Below are 18,584 nucleotides of genomic sequence, written 5' to 3' on the forward strand. Positions count from 1 at the left end.
AATACATCCACTCATCAGTCATTTATTGACGAACTCCTATACACATAGCACACTAATCCAAGTAGTGTGTTGTACAACTCTTAATTGGAAGGCAATGATAGTTGCTTATCATTTAACTAGCTCATTGAACTCATTAAAACACAAAATGTAAAATTAGCATATTTTGTTAATGGAAAAATATTCAGCGACTGATTATTCAATTTTATTTTGTAGATCTTGGACAGTCAATATTTTATACAACTACATGTTTGCTACCCTTTCTCAACGATGATATTCTGAGTACTTTGCCCTACACGATGATATCAACGTTAGCTACCTTTCCTCCATTTCTGCACAAGGATATTATTGAATATCTTAGCACATCTTTTCTACCAATGGCTATATGTAAGTTCAATATCATCTAATACTAGATTATTTTTATGCCATGTACAAATGCAAGTTGCTTTTGCTGCTAGAGACTCTTGGTTTTCAACACTGTAGTGGGGCTACTTGCTGCGTCCGTGTGCTATGGTTTAAATTCAGTCACTGTCGTGTGGCTATTGTGATGAAAATGAGTGAAATGAAGGACAATTATACCTTAGAATTGTTTTATATGCTTGATTTGACCTTATGAAACAGGGAAGAAGAACTTGCCACAGCACTGTCTGTATTTCCTGGGTATAAATAACAGAAACTTTTGCCACAGTAGAACAAAAAAAGAAAAAGGTGAGCGGTGTTGCTGATGTAGAGAGCCTAACCTTTTGCATCTCAAGGAGTACGGTGTGAGGGAAAGAGCAACAGGTGGAGTTGCAGGTGTAGGTTCTGGGCGCGGCACTCTGCGTAACCTGCCATGTGATGACGGGTACCTTCTGTACTCGAAACCTCATCCACAGACTGACAGTCACATCGGCTTCCCTCACCGCAGGGTTGTGATGATAAAATGAGCCAAAATTTATGAAAAAAAAAAACAAAAAAAAACCTTGAAAAAAGCTAAAGCCCCAGACTCATGTGCCAGGTGTAGTTATAAACACAGAGCCGGTTTGAATTCTTTTTCACATTTGTAGATTTAATTTAGCAGGCTTATCAGGCATGAGAGCAAAGAGAAAAAATTGGGGTTGTGGTTTTTGTGATCGAAATCCTTCTAAAGTATTCTTTAAAGAAATGGATCATGGGTTCATATGTGTTTCAGTGGATTATCTGAAAAGATTACAGCTTTAGGAGTAAATCAGATACAGATTTAAATCAGAGCTCTGCTACTAGCTAGCTGTGTGACCTTAGGCAAGTGACTTAATCTTCTGTTCTTACCCGTAAATGAGAACAGGAACCCTAGCTACCTCATGAAGTTGTGAGGCTTAAGATGCTTAGCCTAAAACATTACCACAGTGCTGGCACAATGCCTGGCATGAGATAACTTAGTTTACTTCACTCCTTCTCTCAAATATCCTATGAAAGTATCTTTTGGCTGGGCCTTGGTGGTATACGCTTATAATCTCAGTACTTGGGCCGGGCGTGGTGGCGCACGCTTGTAATCCCCGCACTTTGGAGGCGGAGAGAGGAGGATTGCTCAGGTTCGAAGCCAGCCGCGCTGGCTTAAGAGACCCTGTTTCCAAATTTAAAATATATATAAAAAAATAGGTCTGGGAGTATAGCCTGGAGGTAGAAGGGCTTCCAGGAACCCCAGTACCACCAAAAAAAAAAAAAAAAAAAAATAAAATAAAATCTCAGTACTTGGGAGTCTGAGACAGGAGAATTGCAGGTTCACAGCCAGCCTCAGCTACTTAGTGAGGCCCTCTGCAACTTAGCGAGACCCTGTTTCGAAATAACAAATTAAAAATAGGGCTGAGGTGTAGCTTGGAGGTAGAATGCCCCCAGTACTGCAAAACAAACAAACTTTTGGCCTGGGCGTGGTGCCTCATACCCGCAGTCCCTTCATTTGGGAGACCAAGACAGGAGGATCACAGGTTTCAATCCAGTCTCAACAACTTAGTGAGATTGTTTCCAAATAAAAAAGAAAATAGGGATGGGAATGTAGCTCAGAAGTAGAATGCCTCTGATTTTGATCTCCAGAGCAGTAAACGAACAGACAACTTTTGGTCACATTCAACTCCTAACCATCGTAGTTCACCTTTTTAATTTTATGTACTTATGATCTTAGTAAAGCTGTGGCTCTGTATTAATAATTGCTGAATGTCTATCTTTTGAGCAATATTTGCTTTTTACAATGAATTTAATTTTAGATATGAAATTGCCATTTTCAATGAGTCCGATTTCTACCAAATTATGTAGTCATTTGGAAAAATTAGTAGACTGTTCACATATTTAAGCAATACAGTATTTGATAATTCTCCTTTTTTATTCTCTGTAAATTTTTGCTTATGGATATGATCCTAGAACTATATAGTCATTTTAAAATGAGCAAAACTAGGCATAGGAATTCTTGTTTTTGAAGAATAGCAGGTGAGGTTGTGTCTTCCAAATAACTAATTTAAATTTACTGTTTCTCTTACGTCTTCGGAGTAAGTTAATACTTTTGGGAGAGGCTTTAAATGTAGCAAGCTTCTAAAGTTGTACTTAAGATTGGCCAGGCATTGTGACAGATGACAATTCATTTCTTCATACTTGATTATTAACTTCTACTTAATTATAAATACAGCACCCAAAACACTCACTTGAAAGTCATGTCGGAATCCTCACTCTTACAAATGTGTGAACCTTGGCATTTGAGGAAAACAAAATAGTGGGTTGAATTACAAAGTCTGTGTGAATTCTGATGTTTGTTAGTGGAAAAACTTGATGTTCAGTTAAAGGTATGAATAAGTCACTTTACGTCTCTGGTACTCAGATTTCTTTTAACATTAAAGGCATACATCTTCCTCTCATCCAGCCAAAGGTCTGTTTCCTGTGTTTACTTTTGTTGCTCTGGCTCTGCTTTTAGTTTTAATGCACTTATCGCTGTTCTAGTAGTTCAATATTAATTAATCTTTATTAACTTTAGACTTTTGAAAGTGAGTTTTAGTATCAGACTTTATAGCCACGTTCTCTCACGTCATTCAGGTGCTGCTTTTGTGCTTACTATTTCACAAAGTAGGTATGAAGGCAAAGATAGAAGGGATCTGGTTCTAGATTACTCGTATTCAGGTGGATTGACGTGAGGAAGTGGGCCTGATTTTTGCATTGACCTTGTTTCTATTTTTGGTAGTTGTTTCAGTGTCTAGAAACTCTTAACAAGACAGAAAAGCATTTAATTTCTCCTAGGATATTTTAATTTCAGGACTGAGGTGCTAAGATGAAAAATATTGCAGTTTATGAATACCTGATAAAATCTTTAAGACGGAAAAGCTTTTTATTTTAAATCACTTTATTGTGGTGTTCCTAAGGTCACTTGTCAACAACAGACAAATTTTCAGGTGTTAAATGATTACATCATCATCTGTATCACCTGGACAATGAAGCGCTGCACTTTCATATTTTCTTTTTGGTCCTGAGAATTGAACTCAGGGTGTTCTACCTCCAAGCTACACCCCAGCCCTATTTTATTTTTTAATTTGAAAACGGGGTCTCTCTAAGTTGCCAAGAGTCTTGCTAAGTTGCTCAGAGTGGCTTTGAGCATGATATATATATATATATATACATATATATATATATATATGTATATTCATATATATATTCATGTATGTCCTTCATGCCGTCTTTGTCAATAAATCAAGTATATTATTTTTAATAACTCCTTTTGAGGTTCTACGGAAAAAACATCAATTTGCTTATTATATAATTTTCCTTTGACAGGCCTTTTCTTTTTAACTCCTTCCTTAAGTGAAAAATATCTTTTTTCTATATGTGTACAGTATGCTTGGTTTATAAAATATATTAAAGGAGTTACTAAGAATTGAAAAAAAATCATCTACATGTCACCATGGAAACCTTTCCTTTTCTAATAAAGGATCTGTGATTTATCAACCAAATTGAAGTATGGATGTTTACAAGACTATGGCTTTGGCAGAGAAGAGGAAAAGCTAATTCCAAATGAAAGTTGATTGACAAAGGTTACAATATTTTAAAGATATTAATAAAGCTAAGATACTTTGTCGGTTTAAGATCCTCCTGGTGTCTACTTTATCTCAGACTCTGCAGTTTAATCTACTTTCTTTCCCAACTTTGATTTTCTCAAAAGTCTCACATGCTCTCAGGAAAAATAAAGGTGCATTCAAATTTTTGTTTTGACTTAAGCAAATTTATGACTTGATTCGGTGTCTGTGTCCAGAATGTTGGCCATGTTTAATTTTTGTTTTGTTAACGCTACTGTGTTTTTATGATTTTCCAAAGGCTAATACTACCTGGAACAAAGACATTACAAAATGAATGCAGGATGCTGATGCAATTTAAATCATTATTAATTTATGCATTCTATTTTATTAGCTAATGATTGTTTTTTATGAGGTAGGTCTTACTATATTCTAAGAACTTTCTTGTTGGATTGCGAGGAATGTTCTAGAGTCCTCTAGAGTTGAGTTATAGTTTTTTTTGGCTGTTGTCAAGTATCTCACCATTATCAAACTTTAGTTTCCTTAGCTGTAAAATTTGCCAGTAATCATAATTTTCTCTGTCTACATTTTATGTTTGTTGCCACGCCTATGAGATGACATGTGGGAATGGATATTCTATGGCATGGTATAAGTGTCTAATGGACCGAATGCAGAATTAAATTCTGCTAAAAGTTCTATGTTGTTATGAAATTTTATCATCTTAAATGTTGCTTGGGGTCAGGAGCATCCCCTGGAGCTTGGGGTTTTTTTTTTTCTTCTCCCTTAGGTTGTTTGGTGATGACAGTAATTATTTTATCAAGCTTTGTTCTCACAGAGCATGGCAGAGCACATCTTCAGTGTTGATGAGCATCTTGTTTCTGTGACTTTTCATCAACCTACAAATACTTTAGGGTCATTTGTCTTGGTCTTCCCTGTAAGTTATGTTCTGAAAGCGTGGCTGTGTTTTGCTGCAACCCTCTCTCGTGGGGCACAATGACCTCTGCTCATACAAACCCCAGGCGCGAGTAGAGGAGAGACCACTTGTCACGCCAGGTAATGATCTGGCCAAGTGCGGGAAGTGGCTGTCTCGGGCACCAGGATGGGATTCTTCTTCCCAGATGGATCCTTTATCTTTTCCCTTCAGAAAAGCATAAGACCAATGGAGTTTATTTCAATATTTCTTTCAATGGGGTTTATTTCAATATATCAATATCTATGCTCAATATAGCCCAACTCAGAGTCCTTCTTACCACCACCTCTGCTCTGGACCATACAAATGACCTGGTCTTTTGCTCCCCTCCTTAGCTATCCTAGGGGCTGACCTGTCCTCCTAACTTGTCTTCCCGCTTCCTTTCTTAGCCCTGCTGCTTCCTGTTTTCCACCAAGAAACCCAGAGCTGTCCTCCAAATGTGTAAATAGATCATGTCACTTTCCTCACCCAGACCATCTATCTTCCTGTCACTCTTCCAAACCAAATGCAGTGTCCTCACTCGTCCCACGAGGCCTCTGCGATCTGGCCACTCATTACTTTCCCCACTGCCTCTGTGTCCACAGTGCATGCACTGCACGTGGGCCTTTCTGCAATTTCAGAAAGGCACAGGGCTTTTGTGCTCATCCCGTGCCTTTTCTCTGTCTCTAAGTCCTTCTTCCAGATGGTCACATGATTTGCTTACCTTTACTTTCTTTAGGTCTCCGCTCAAGTATCACATCTCGCAGGATACACTTCCTTTTCTCCTAGCTAATGCAGAACCTTCTGTCATCTTCTGTTCCCTTGCCCTACTTATTATATTTTTTCACTGATAGATGTTCATCCTTCCCTCTAGAATAGCGCCGTCCACAGAGCTTTCTGTGATGATAGGAATGTTCTATAAATTTTGGCACTGCTCAGGACAGTAGCCACCAACCACGTGTGGCTTCTGAGCACCTGATACGTGTCTAGTGACACTGAGGAACTGAATTTTAAATTTTATTTAATTTTAATTTATTAAAATTAAAATAGCTGCCTGTGGCTAGTAGCTACCACAGTACTACATCGCCCAGCTCTAGCATCTCAGTTCCATAAGGACAAAGACTAGTTTTCTTTATCACTGTATCTCCAGGGCCCAGAACAATGTCTGGTACATAAAAGGTACTAAAAAAACAATACTGTTGAATGAATAAGTGACTAGAGCTTTGGCTGTGAGTCCAGTGACTTGGACTGAAGTCCAATAATTAGGTTGGTGCTTTCATAGAATTAACTTAGTTTCCTTTATATAAAATGGCTTTTCCTGTATACTTAGGTTTTTGGTGAGGATCATTTAAGAGCTGTACATGATAGTACATTAGGAGATATAAAAGGCGGGGACATAGTAAGGCGTAGATCCCACTATGGAGGGAAGGGATGATGTTAGTGATTTTCCTGACAGTGCTGAGATGACAGGGAATAGGACTGAAAGTTTTTAATTGTAATTGAGTTTGCAGTATTTTTTTAAATTTTATAGGCAAATTAGATTACATAAATGCAAATACAAGTCAAGGCAAAAGTCATTTTAGATGTCAAAAATTTGTTAGTTTATATACATGAAGACATTTCATAATAATATAAACTTTTCTTATTTTGACTGTCTTCTCCCTTTTATTGCGTGTATATATATATTTTTTACACCTTATGGGAACCAGCGGCACATCTGTTCACATTATGCCTTTTAAGCAGAATTTAATAAATGATGTGTGCTTGTGTGTATTCATTAAATTAGCATTGCAGTAATTTTATTCAGTCTAGTAGAAAGCTATGTAATTGCAAGATACCGTCTGTTTATATAAGTACTGGAGTCAGTTTCCTAGGGCTTGAGCCAGGGGAGCACTTTTGGCTTTACGGCTGGTCAGACTTGAGGGAGAGCATTGATTTGTAGGGGTAACAGGGACATCCAGAGGTCGCTGAGCCATTTGGGCAGTTCTCCAAATAGACTTCACCTAAATCATATGAGACAGTTGGGCATCTTGCCCATTTTTAAAGGCCTCCAGGCACAATAACTCTCAACATCTTTTAGCAGCCATTTCATTGTTGAAAAATACATATTATTAAAATGTTTGAGATGAATTAAACAAAAGTGAAACCACTTTTCCGCAAAAGAATGAAGACACATATAAATCTAGACACAGTCTTTTCTTTCTTGAGTATGTCAGAGACTAGAATTTCTTTTTTGTTCTTAAACAAAGGACACAAGGAAAATTGTGTATGCAAATATTCTTCTCATTTCTAGACACCTTACTGGGAATATCCTTTCTTATTTCTCGCCCCTCTAGCAATTCTCAAAGGGAGACCCAAGGCTAGTTTGCATTAGAATCGCCGAACATGCTTATTAATTTAACATGTAATTTCCCGACTCACAAACTGACTGAGTTATAGTCTCTAGACATGGGCCCCCAAGAAGCTGAATTTAAAAAAGAACTCCGGACTCCCAAATGGCTCTTTCACTTTTAGGGTGGCCTGCATTCTCCCTTGAATGTGTATTTTCTACTTCCCTAAATGCATTTCTAGCTGTATATCTGGAAAAGAAAAGGAAAGAAAAAAAAAAGTCCGAGGGCAATTGAATGTTTGTTCTTTAACATTTGGCTCAAAAAAATTCCTTTTCTCCATTGGTCGTGTTTACTCAATCAACTTTAGTATCTAAGAGCAGGTACTGATCTCTATATCTTTGTCTAATTACTGATACTTATTATATTGGGTAGCCAAACTAATTTATCTACCTGAATATCATCTGCTTGGTGCGTTAGGAATGGCTATAGTGATTGATGAGAACAGACTCAATGGGACTTAATTATGGATGTTTTGTTTGTTTCTGTAAAGCTTTTTGGTGTTGAAATTTCTTTAATACACACAAAAAAAAGAAAGAAAAAGAAGAATAGAAAAAGAGTCATGTTAAAATTTCTTTGTCTCCTTTATTTAGTGTTTTAATTGTTCTATTATCATGTGTTTTCATAAATGTTTCTTTTTACATGTGGGTCATACGTATATTCCCCACATATTGTAGTTTAATAGAAAATAAAGCAATTTTGAGGTCTGCTTTTTGATTGTTGCCTATGTCAATAATCTTTTATGTGGAGAAACTGGGAATTGGCTTTTTTGAGGATATTTTTACTCCTTGTACACTGTTCTTTTCATGCCTGGCTATTTATTACATAAACCTAGGTATAAAAGGCTTCTTTTATTTCTGAAATTATTTCTAAGAATAGAGGAATTTGTTTTATATTTGAATCCTAATAAAGGTCCTCCTATTGTGGATCTTCTCTCAATTACTGTATTTGGGATAGTAAAGAACCCTTTGGATATAACATAATACTACGAATGACTTCCATCAGTACTAGTTTTTGAACACTTATAGGGGTTACCTAATATATTCTATTAAAAAAAGAGACAAAGAAATTTAATAAGGTGCTTGATGTCATGGTGATAAGCCATGTAAAGATGTTTTAAGAACAGTATGTAAGCAGAGATCATGATTTTATAGGTATGAGTTTTGAAAAAAAACAACTTTTGCTTCGTGATTAATATTTGTTGTCATAGGATAAAATGTCCAGCAAGAGCATTATTCACAGATTCAAAAAGTGCTTTATTTCAAGCAAGTCAGATGGATACGAAGATGGTAAGCTTTGGAAAACTGAAAAAAAAAAAAAAAAAAGGTTCTCATGGGAAAGAAGACACTAATGATAAGGTTACCCATGAAGACCAAATACAATTGTTTGATGATTTATGAGCTTTCAAAGTCATTTTAAAATTAATGTAGTATTTTTATAATGTATGACTTAAAATTTCTACATATAACTAAAGAAGAGGCTGCACATTAAACTATGCTTATTTCCCCCGCGTCTCTAAAAGTTAATACATTCAAGTTGGGTTGAAGAACCTTTTACTTTTACTTTCTTATTGGGACAGCCTTCAACATGCCTTTTTTATATTTAGGCGCATAGAGGACTCTTTATATTTTCCACCTGAGTATAAATACCTTTGGAGTAGTGATCGTGTCTAAGTACGAGTCTGACGAAGCCCTCATGTCACAGCCTGGCATTGTTCCTGCTCCTTGTTCATCGTCTCCACATGTTGGCTGTGCATGATGACACCTGTAGCATTCAGGTTCAGGGAAAGACTTTATGGTTTGCTTTGTTCAAAACTTCCTTTGACTCCATTGGGATTTTCTTTCTTTTTAAGTTTCTTCATAATTCTCATGCTCTAGGCCAAGTACTAAGTATATACTCATATATACCTATAGACTAAACTGTCTAATCAAATACATTTTGGTTTCAGTGGGCTCCTCCAGGAGAGAAGGCGTTCCCGCCCATGTCAATCTCTCTGCATCCTCCATGTTAATGATTGCAATGCAGTACACATCCAATCCAGGTAAGCGAAATGAACTAATTCCAAGCCAGTAGTTAAGCGAGACATCAAACAAACAAGCTAGAAGTTTTCATGAGACAAATTCCCTTGGTAGAATAGGCAATTAGAGATGTCCTAGAAACTAAGATAGATACAAAATACAATGGCAAGATGTACTTTTGAACTAAAATAAATGTTTCTTGCCTGTTGCTGGTAGTAGTGATCTTGCTGGCTAGTGGTATTTTTAGAATGTTTGAGGACAACATTTTAGAGCATTGACTGGAAATCAATTTGACAGAATTATGTAGAAATGCAAAAAATCACCTGTAATCCTAACAACTAAAGATAACTACTGTTAATAATTTGATAATTTTGGTCCTCTAATTCTATACAGATTTTCTTAAACATAAACCTTTTACTTCATTTCTGATTATTTCTTTAGAAGAAATTAATAAAAGAGGGATTCATGATTTAAAGTGCTTGCAATAATTTCAATATTCCCATGAGTCATATATGAAAGGACTTGTCTCATTGTGACCTGTCATTGAATATCATCGTAGAATTTGTATAAAGTTGAAGAGATGAAAATAACATCCCATTCTGACTTTTATATCTTAGATGACTAGTGATGTTGGGCAGGTTTTCATATGACTTACTCTGTTTGACTTCCACTCATCAATGTAATTGCAGATGAACTTTGGGGAACTGACCTAAAAAGAAGCTGACTGTTGGAGTCATATGCTAAGATACAAGTTTAGTTTCAATTTTTATTTGATGTTTATTTGCAAACTGAGCAAATTTTATATTACTGTTTTAAACCTTCTATTTAATTATGTAAAATAATAACTGAGCTTTTAATTTAGGATGAGGAAAAACATTTTTTTTTCTCTATTTCAAAATCTTAATGCTTCTTGGTTTGGAGTATTAGCTGTGTGTGTGTGTGTGTGTGTGTGTGTGTGTGTGTGTGTGTGTATGAGGTCAGGTTCTTCTCCATTACCCAGGCTGGCCTTCAATTCCTGGGCTCAAGTGAGCCTCTATCCTCCTGCCTTAGCCTCTGAGTAACAAGGTCCATAGGTGTACCATCGCATCTAGCTCTTACCCTTTGTCTTAGTCTGCTTGAGTTGCCATAACAGAAATCATAACATGGGTGGCTTACAAAAAACAAGTACTTACTCCTCACAGTTTTGAAGTCTGGCAAATCCAAGATTAAGGTGCCAGCAGGTTTAGCGTCCTGGGAGGGGAGGGCCTACTTCCTGGTCCTAGATGGCCTCTTGGGTGTTGTGTCCTTTCATGGTGGAAGAGACAGCGAGTTCTCTGGGGTCTCTTTTGGAAGGGCACCAATACCAATCATAAGGGTTTTGCACTTAAGACCTACACACCTTCTAAAGGTCCTACCTTCTGATACCATCATATTTGGGATGTGATGGGTATCAGGAATATAAATTTGGGGATACACAAAGAGTCTATCTTTAGATATCTATTCTACCCTCCAATCTCAGGTCCTTCTGACATGTAAAATACATTCCTTCCATCTTGACAGTCCCCAAGTATCATTCCCACATTAACTCAAAAGTACAAAGTCTAACATCTCATATAAATATCACCTAAATCAGATATAGGTGAGATTTAAGGTTTGATTTGTCCTGAGAAAGGTTCTTCTCTAGCTGTGAACCTGTGAAATCAAATAAGTTATATGCTTCCAAAATATAATGATGGATGTGGTGGTGTACCTCAGTGTTAAGCGCATTGGCCTAGCTTGTGAGTGGCCTTGGGTTTCATCCCTACCACTGAAACAGACAAGCAAATAAACAATTTGCCAGTACTTGGGAGGCTGAGACGGGAGGATGACAGGTTAACAGCCAGCTTCAGCTTCAGCATCGTAGGCTCTCTGCTACTTAGGCCCTGTTTCAAAATGAATGAATAAAAGCAGGCTACGGAATGCAGCTTGCCCCTGGATTCTGTCCCTAGTACCTCCCCCCGCCAAAAAAAGTGAATAAAAATAAATAAAAAAATTACAAAATGCAATGGTGAGATAGGCATAGGATAGTCATTCCTAGCCAAATCAGAGAAATGTGATAGAAGAAAGGAGTGACAGGTCCCAAGTAAATCCAGTGTTCAAAAACATTAAATCTGATAGCTGGGCGTGGTGGCGCACGCTTGTAATCCCTGAGCTTGGGAGGCAGAGACAGGAGGATCACGCAGGTTCCCAGCCAGCCGCGCGCTGGCTTAGGAGACCCTGTTTCCAAATAAAAAATGTAAAAATAGGTCTGGGAGTGTAGCCCGGAGGTAGAAGGGCTTCCAGGAACCCCAATACCACCAAAAAAAAAAAAAAAATTGAGTCTTGAGCATAATCGGTGACTTGGTTCTCTTCTTCTCAGCCCACTGGGGTGAGGGTCTGTCTTCTGGACTCACTAGGGTGGGGTGCAGCTTTGTTGGGTAAGGGTGGTGCCCCTACAGGTCTGGGTGCCCTGCCCCAGGGTTTCAGGCCACCTGCTTACACTCCCTGCCGAGCATCGCCGTGGTGGGAGTTTTCCATGTTGATGCTTCCCCCATGTCTGTTCTCTGTCTCAACCCTGTCCCCCAGGCTGGGCTCCTACTCTGCCAGGCATCCTTTGAAATCTAAGAGGAAGTAACCCTGCCTTCACAGCTTTGTTGGGCACAGCACATGCCACATTGGGGCCAGAGGAGGTGCACCTCAGGGCCGCTGAATATCAAGGCACCCGAGTGCAGGAACTGGACAGGGCTTGCAGTATGAGGTGGGCCAGGCGCTGTGCCTGAAGCCTCACGCGTGCCGGCCGCCCCTCTTCTGAAACCATCCTGCTCTAGGGCAAGGCACCAGGCCTGTGATGGGAGCGGCAGCTCTGCCGAGTACAAAATTGCCTTCAAGGCCATTCTTCCACTGTCTTGGCTTCTGTTGAGAAAGTGGTCTCTTTGTTTAGTTGCTTGGCTGTACCCCTAGTGACCTTTCCCTACCAGGCCTTTTCTTGCTTTCAGAGAGGCAGAGAATTTCTCAAATTTTAAGCTTCTGCTTCTTTGATGAACAATTCTGTCTTTAAATCATTTCCTTCTTCTGAAAATTTACTACAAGCAGTCAGAAGAAACCAGGCCATTCTGAACAACTTCTCTAAGAGATCTCCCCAGCTAAATGTCCGGTTTCATCACTCATACTTTTACATTCCATAAGACACCAGGGCACGGACACAACTTAACCAAGTTCTTTATAACAAACTTTTCCTCTAGTTTCCGCTAACCTTGTCCTCATTTCTACCTGATACCTAATCGGAATTCCCTTTACTGCCTATATTTCTACCAACATTCTGTCCGGCATCAGTTGGGTATTTTTTAAAGAAAATCGAGGCTCTGTTCTTTTTCTTTTTTTCTCAAGCCCTCCTGAGAACTGCCTTTAAAGGTCCATTCATAGCGGGGCAGGCTTTTCCAGCATGTACTTCAGCACTCTGGCAGCTCCTACTCATTACCCAGTTCCAGAGCTGCTTCTGTATTTTTAGGTTTTTGTTACAGCAATACCCCACTTCTCAGCATCAATTTTATGTCTTAGTCTGTTTCAGATGTTATAACAAAAATACCATAAGCTGGGTGGGTATGTGCAATCAACATTTATTTCTCACAGTTCTGGAGGCTGGGGATGTTACCGGAATCCCAGGCCAGATGCCTGACCCTGGGTGCCCCAACAGACCAGGCCTGGCCCCTTATCTCAAACACCAAACAGAAAGGATCATGGTGTGGAAAGCAGGAGAACAACTTTAATCAATATGGCTGTAGTGGGGAGGCACAATGAGGGCCAACATCTCAGCTCTATCTTCGGGCTACTGGCATAAGCTTTAGGTTTACACAGAGAGGCATTTGGGGCGAGGAGGGGCGCGACTAGTATGCATAATTAAAGCAGTTGGTCGAACTGTGGTCAGGGTGGTCATCATTTCAGCTTAGGTTTTACAAGGTAGTTGCAGAGAAGCCGATATTGCTTGAGAAGCCTATATTGCTTGAGGGGGCAATTTGCACTTGTGGCGCAGGATGCTTGCTGTCAGACCTCCCTCGGAGTTGAGTTCCCATGAAAAATTTTGTGCTCCTGCTTGGGAGGGAGGTAGCTTCATCGTGGGCGATTTCCTGGAAGGTGTAAGACAGCAGCTGGACACTTCTCAGGGCCATTCCAAGGGTCTGAAGTTTGCAGGCTGCTGCAAATCTTACGCCTGCCTTGAAGGGGCATGAAGTAGGTTGGGTAAATTTATGGCTAATAGCTTCTATATTACCAGTTTTTAGACAAACACTCCTGAAATGATTATGTGCCTACGTGGCAAGCTGAGCAGGGACCTGACCCGGAGGTTAAGGTAATAAAGGAGACAGATACAAAATGAAGGTCAGGCTTCATTCAGCTTCTAGTTGTTGGTTGGGAACCCGCAGACCTACATGAAGAGAGCTGGCAGATTCGGTGGACTGGGGAGGGCCGCTTCTGCTCACAGATGATCATCTTTGTTCCGTGTCCTCACATGGCAGAAAGAAGAACGGGAGTTCTCTGGGGCCTCTTTTATTATAAGGCATTCCTGAGGGTTCTGCCTCTGGCTTCATCATCTCCCTCCGTTTAATACTATCACTCTGGGGATTAGGATTTAACATGGGCTTTGAGGGCACACATTCGGTCCATAGCATCCTTTAAGTGTGAAATCTCTTGTGACTATTGCATGAATTAAACTAAAATATTTTTTTGGGGGGAAGTTGTATCTCATTCCCTTTAGTATAAAAAGGATATCAAAGTATCATTTACATTTGTTTAATATTATATTCTGAAAAATTACCCTTCATTTGGAATCTAGCTAATTAAAGTCTTATCATGAGTCTTATGTTGGGAGGAAGTAAAGAGGAGTGGGTAAAATCCTGTCCTTTGGGATTGGTTATACATGAATTCATATCAGAGCTTACCTCTAAATTGTTAGTGTAACTTAGAGTAAGTTCTTTAACCCCTGAAGGCTAAGATTCCTCATCTATGCAATGGGAAAAATTCTCCTTACCTCTCTTTATTTATTTTTTTTATGGTAGTAGAGATGGAACCCAGAGGCATTCTACCTCTGAGTTACACCCCGGGGCCTATTTTTATTTTTTATTTTGAAACAGGGTCTCACTGAATTGTGGAGGGCCTCACTAAGTAGCTGAGGCTGTCCGCAAACCATGGTCCTCCTGTCTCAGCCTCCCAAATGCTGGGATTACAAGCATGCGCTACCAAGCCTGGCTCCTCCTGCATCTCTTTAAAATGTTATTTTGAAGATTGAATGTGCCAGGTATATGAGAAGCGTTTACCTGCCATAGTGGCTGGCACACTACACATGCTCAGCAAATAGCGTCGTGAATCTCTACAATTTGGCATATTCTTCCTGGAGTTAAATATTTTGCTGGAAAACTACAGTGATCAGGTAGAGTTACCTCTTTTATTTCCAGATCTTTATGTGTTCACATGTGAATATTTATAACCAGCTATTCTATACCAGGAATTATTTTTATGACCCAAAGCTAGTCTTGTGATGTAAGAAACAGGTAAGAAGCCAAGAAATATCTATCAGCGCACTCTGAGACCAAGTACTAGGGCATCATTCCATTGTTTACATTTTTATTTAAAAAAACAACAGGCAGCATTTTGGTTCTCATAGCTGATTGTGTATCAAGAATAAAGCACAGCACTTGTTCCAGTAACAGGCTTTCATTGAATAACTTCTCTGTGGAGAGTTCTGTGCTACATTTTATGACCACCACACAGACATGTAAAATATGTTGCTTGCTGTGGAACTTGATGCTTAATCGAGAAGATCAGGTGTAGTCACAAGAATCATTAACAGTGTTGAAGTAACTGTGGAACTTACCTAATCAATACGATAAACAATGTTAATTCATCAGGAAGAAAGAAGTCCATGGGTTAAAATGACCAGAAAAGGCCTCAAGCCACTTGAGCAAAGAAAGTATGGATCGAGTTTTGACTGGTGGGGTGAGTGGGGCACTCTGAGAGGGGAGCCGTTTAAACAGAGGGGCTCTCCATGCTGCCCAGGGAGCAGTCAGTGGAATGCCACAGAGGCTGGTGTAGAGGCCCAGGCGGGACAGCACACACCGTGTGAGAGAAAAGTATCTAGGAACATCTCTACCTAAGCACTCAGTGGTGGCGCAGGGACAGAATTCCGTGTCTAGTGTGACTACTCAACAAATAGTCCCCGAGTACGGGGCAGCTTGGTTGATGGAGTGGTGGCCACCCGGCCTTCACTTGTGAAATCTATCATATGATTGGGGGAGGGTAGGATGCAGTAACCAAATAATTATAAATCAGGTATAAATTTTTAGTGGTCACAAGTGCTTTAAGTACCTCATGTTATGAGACTCTGTAAAAGAAAAATTTGCTCTTACTGAGAAGGCCAGGGCGAGCTTCTTTGAGAAGGCAACTTGTGGTCTGAGAACTGAATGATGAGCAGCGTTAAGAAGGCCTGCGAGCTGGGGGTGGGTGGGGGGTTCACACAGAGGCATCTCCTGTGTCAAGAGGGAACTGGGCTAGCGGGTTGGGCGGAAGGATCAGTGCAGTGGAACTCCAGGTGAGGGCTACCTGGTATGCGATTAGCCTTAGAGAACAGGGAGGGTGTTGTGGCTCTGTTAGGAAAGAAGTCCTATGTTTATAACATGTCTCATGGGAAGCCACTGAAGAGATTTAAGTAGATGTGTGTGTGTGTTACTGTGGTTGTCATCGAGAATGGATTGAAAAGGAGCTGGATTGAATACAGATTGGCCAATAAAGCGGTTACTGCATTTGTCCATGCATATCAAAGGCAGGGACACTTGAAATTGAGGAAAGTGGATCTACTGAGAGCTGTTAGGAAGTAAAATCAATACGATGTTGTGACATATTGGACAAAGTGAGTGTCTCTGTTGCGCTATCTGCATGGTGTTCTACGGGCGCTAAAAGATCAGCTTCTAAGGGGCGATAATGAGATCTGTGTGGGACGTATCGTGTTCAAGGTGTCTCTGAGACTTCTAAGAGAAGGTGATAATTAGGTAGTTGTCTTGTGGATCTGAATCTCAGAACAGAGCTCTAGACTAGAGTCTACATATGCGCCCAGTGACCCTCGTCAAGGTGCATGTAGATGGCTACTGTCGTCGTATATGAGTGTAAGACCAATTAGGGAAGAACACAGGATGAAAAGTAGAGTGATTCTATGACGAAGCTTTTAGGAAAGATGAAATTGCCCAGGAGACTGAGAGGTTGCGTCTGTTTAGTTACTAACAGAGGCTTTATACTGCCGGGCATGGTGGGGCACCAGTGTCATCTCAGTACTTGGGAGGCTGAGACAGAAGGATTGCAGATTTGAGGATAGCCTCAGCAACTTAGCAAGGCCCTCAGAAACTTGGTGAGCTCCTGTTTCAAAATAAAAAGTAAAATAGAGCTGAGATTCAGCTCAGAGGGAGAATGTCCCTGGGTTCAATTTCTAGTACCACCAGAGAGAGAGAGGGAAAAAAATGTCGCAGAAGCTTCTCTCATAATCTTCCTGTCCAGAACTGAGTCCTATGGCCACCCTTAGCTGCAAAGGGGTCTGGAAAAGTCTTTGCGTTGGCAGATGGCAAGGAAGAAAGGGTTGTTGATAGCAGTTGAGTAACAGCAACAGTGTCTGCTGCAGGAGAGAGAGGAGGCAGTGCAGTCAGCAGTACTGAATGCCGCTCAAAGTCAGCGAGATGACTGAAAAACGCTCCTTGGGCTGAATGACGCAGAGGTCGGTGGTGACTGAGGTAAGACCGTCAGTGTCATGGTAGAGCCAGAAGGGAGAGTAGTTTAGCTCTCAAACAGGCATCCGGCAAGGGGGAGTCTCTTCCTTCCTCCAACGAGCACAGGGAAATCAAGGGAGCTTGTGTAGCTTTTAAAAATTCTTCTGTAAGCCGGGCGTGGCGGCGCACGCTTGTAATCCCCGCACTTGGGAGGTGGAGACAGGAGAATGGCGCTGGTTCGGAGCCAGCCGCGCTGGCTTAAGAGACTCTGTTTCCACATAAAAAGGTAAAAAAATAGGTCTGGGAGTGTAGCCCATGGGAGTGTAGCCCAGAGTTAGAAGGGCTTCCAGGAACCCCAGTACCACCAAAAAAAAAAAAAAAAAAGAAAAAAAAGAAAAAAAATTCTTCTGTAAGATGGAATTAATGATCCAATGATAAGATTCCCATTCTAACCCCATCAGTCTGTCACCTCCGGGATGGATAGTCCAGCCGTATGCAAGAGAGGAAACAAGCCTCATTCTCCTAACAAACATGGGGGTGTGAGATAATGCAAATAAAGTTCTTAGCACAATCCCTGGGATATTATGAGCACTCAATAAATGTGAGTTTCTATTATGATATGTTTGGCTAGTTTTTTCCTCCTATGCAGTTATTGATTGTGTTGATACAAGTTTGTGTTGTAGAAGTATGCCCACCAAAGACTTTTCTTAGTATGTCTTGTTAATATGATGTGTGAAATAATTCTCAAAAATGTTGAAGTAGGCCAGGCGTGATGGCGTATGCTTGTTATCTCAGTGCTTGGGAGGCTGAGGCAGGAGGATCATAGCTTTGAAGCCATCCTCGACAACTTAGCGAGGCTCTCCACAACTTACTGAGACCCTGTTTCCAAATAAGAAGTAATATTGGACTGCGGGTTTAGCTTGGAGGTAGAATGCCTCTGGGTTCAATCCCCAGTGCCATAAAAACAAACAAACAAACAAACAAACAAACAACAAAAACAACAAGAACAACAAAAAGATGTTGAAATAAAGCTTGGTAAAGTCAAGGGATTCTATAATATTTGAAAATTTGAATATTCAGAGATAAGTAATTTCTAATTTAACTATTTGAGTGAAAGTCCTATTAAAAGTGGTTTATTGTATCTCAAGGGATGTTTTTTCTGGGGTCTACATTTTATGTACACATTACATTTTCTTTTTACAGTGTATCATTGTCAGTTACTGGAATGCCTCATGAAGTATAAACAAGAAGTCTGGAAAGTAAGTTTTGGGTCAAATTTAACCCATGATCACCAAATCAATATGTATAATATAGTAAAAGTTATCTGCATATTATATCTGTTTCTCTAATTTATTAATCTTATTGTTCTGATCTATACTGAATCTATACTTTTCTAAATTAATTGCATATATGGTAGGATATATATCTTGTTATAACTTTTCTAAGTTACTTGTCATTTAGAACAGAAATGAAAATTTACAGCTGAGCGT

At 39.8% G+C, this 18,584-nt stretch overlaps 1 protein-coding gene across 4 annotated transcripts in view; it reads left to right on the forward strand.

The window, feature by feature from the left end:
* Nucleotides 1-281: 281 nt before the first annotated feature.
* The window catches only part of UNC79 (unc-79 homolog, NALCN channel complex subunit), a gene marked incomplete at both ends in the record, with an annotated part of 212,636 nt that continues 194,333 nt past the window's right edge, over nt 282-18,584 (forward strand). For 3 of the 4 annotated variants that reach the window (XM_080707437.1, XM_080707438.1, XM_080707440.1), the window contains 3 exons: nt 282-384; nt 9,286-9,378; nt 18,298-18,353. In XM_080707437.1, the coding sequence (XP_080563563.1) occupies nt 297-384; nt 9,286-9,378; nt 18,298-18,353 (237 nt within the window). The remainder of the gene's footprint in view (nt 385-9,285; nt 9,379-18,297; nt 18,354-18,584) is intronic. The other variant, XM_080707439.1, reaches the window with a different exon arrangement.

The sequence above is a fragment of the Muscardinus avellanarius genome (assembly GCF_963383645.1).
Source record: "Muscardinus avellanarius genome assembly, chromosome: 12".
NCBI lineage: Eukaryota > Metazoa > Chordata > Mammalia > Rodentia > Gliridae > Muscardinus > Muscardinus avellanarius.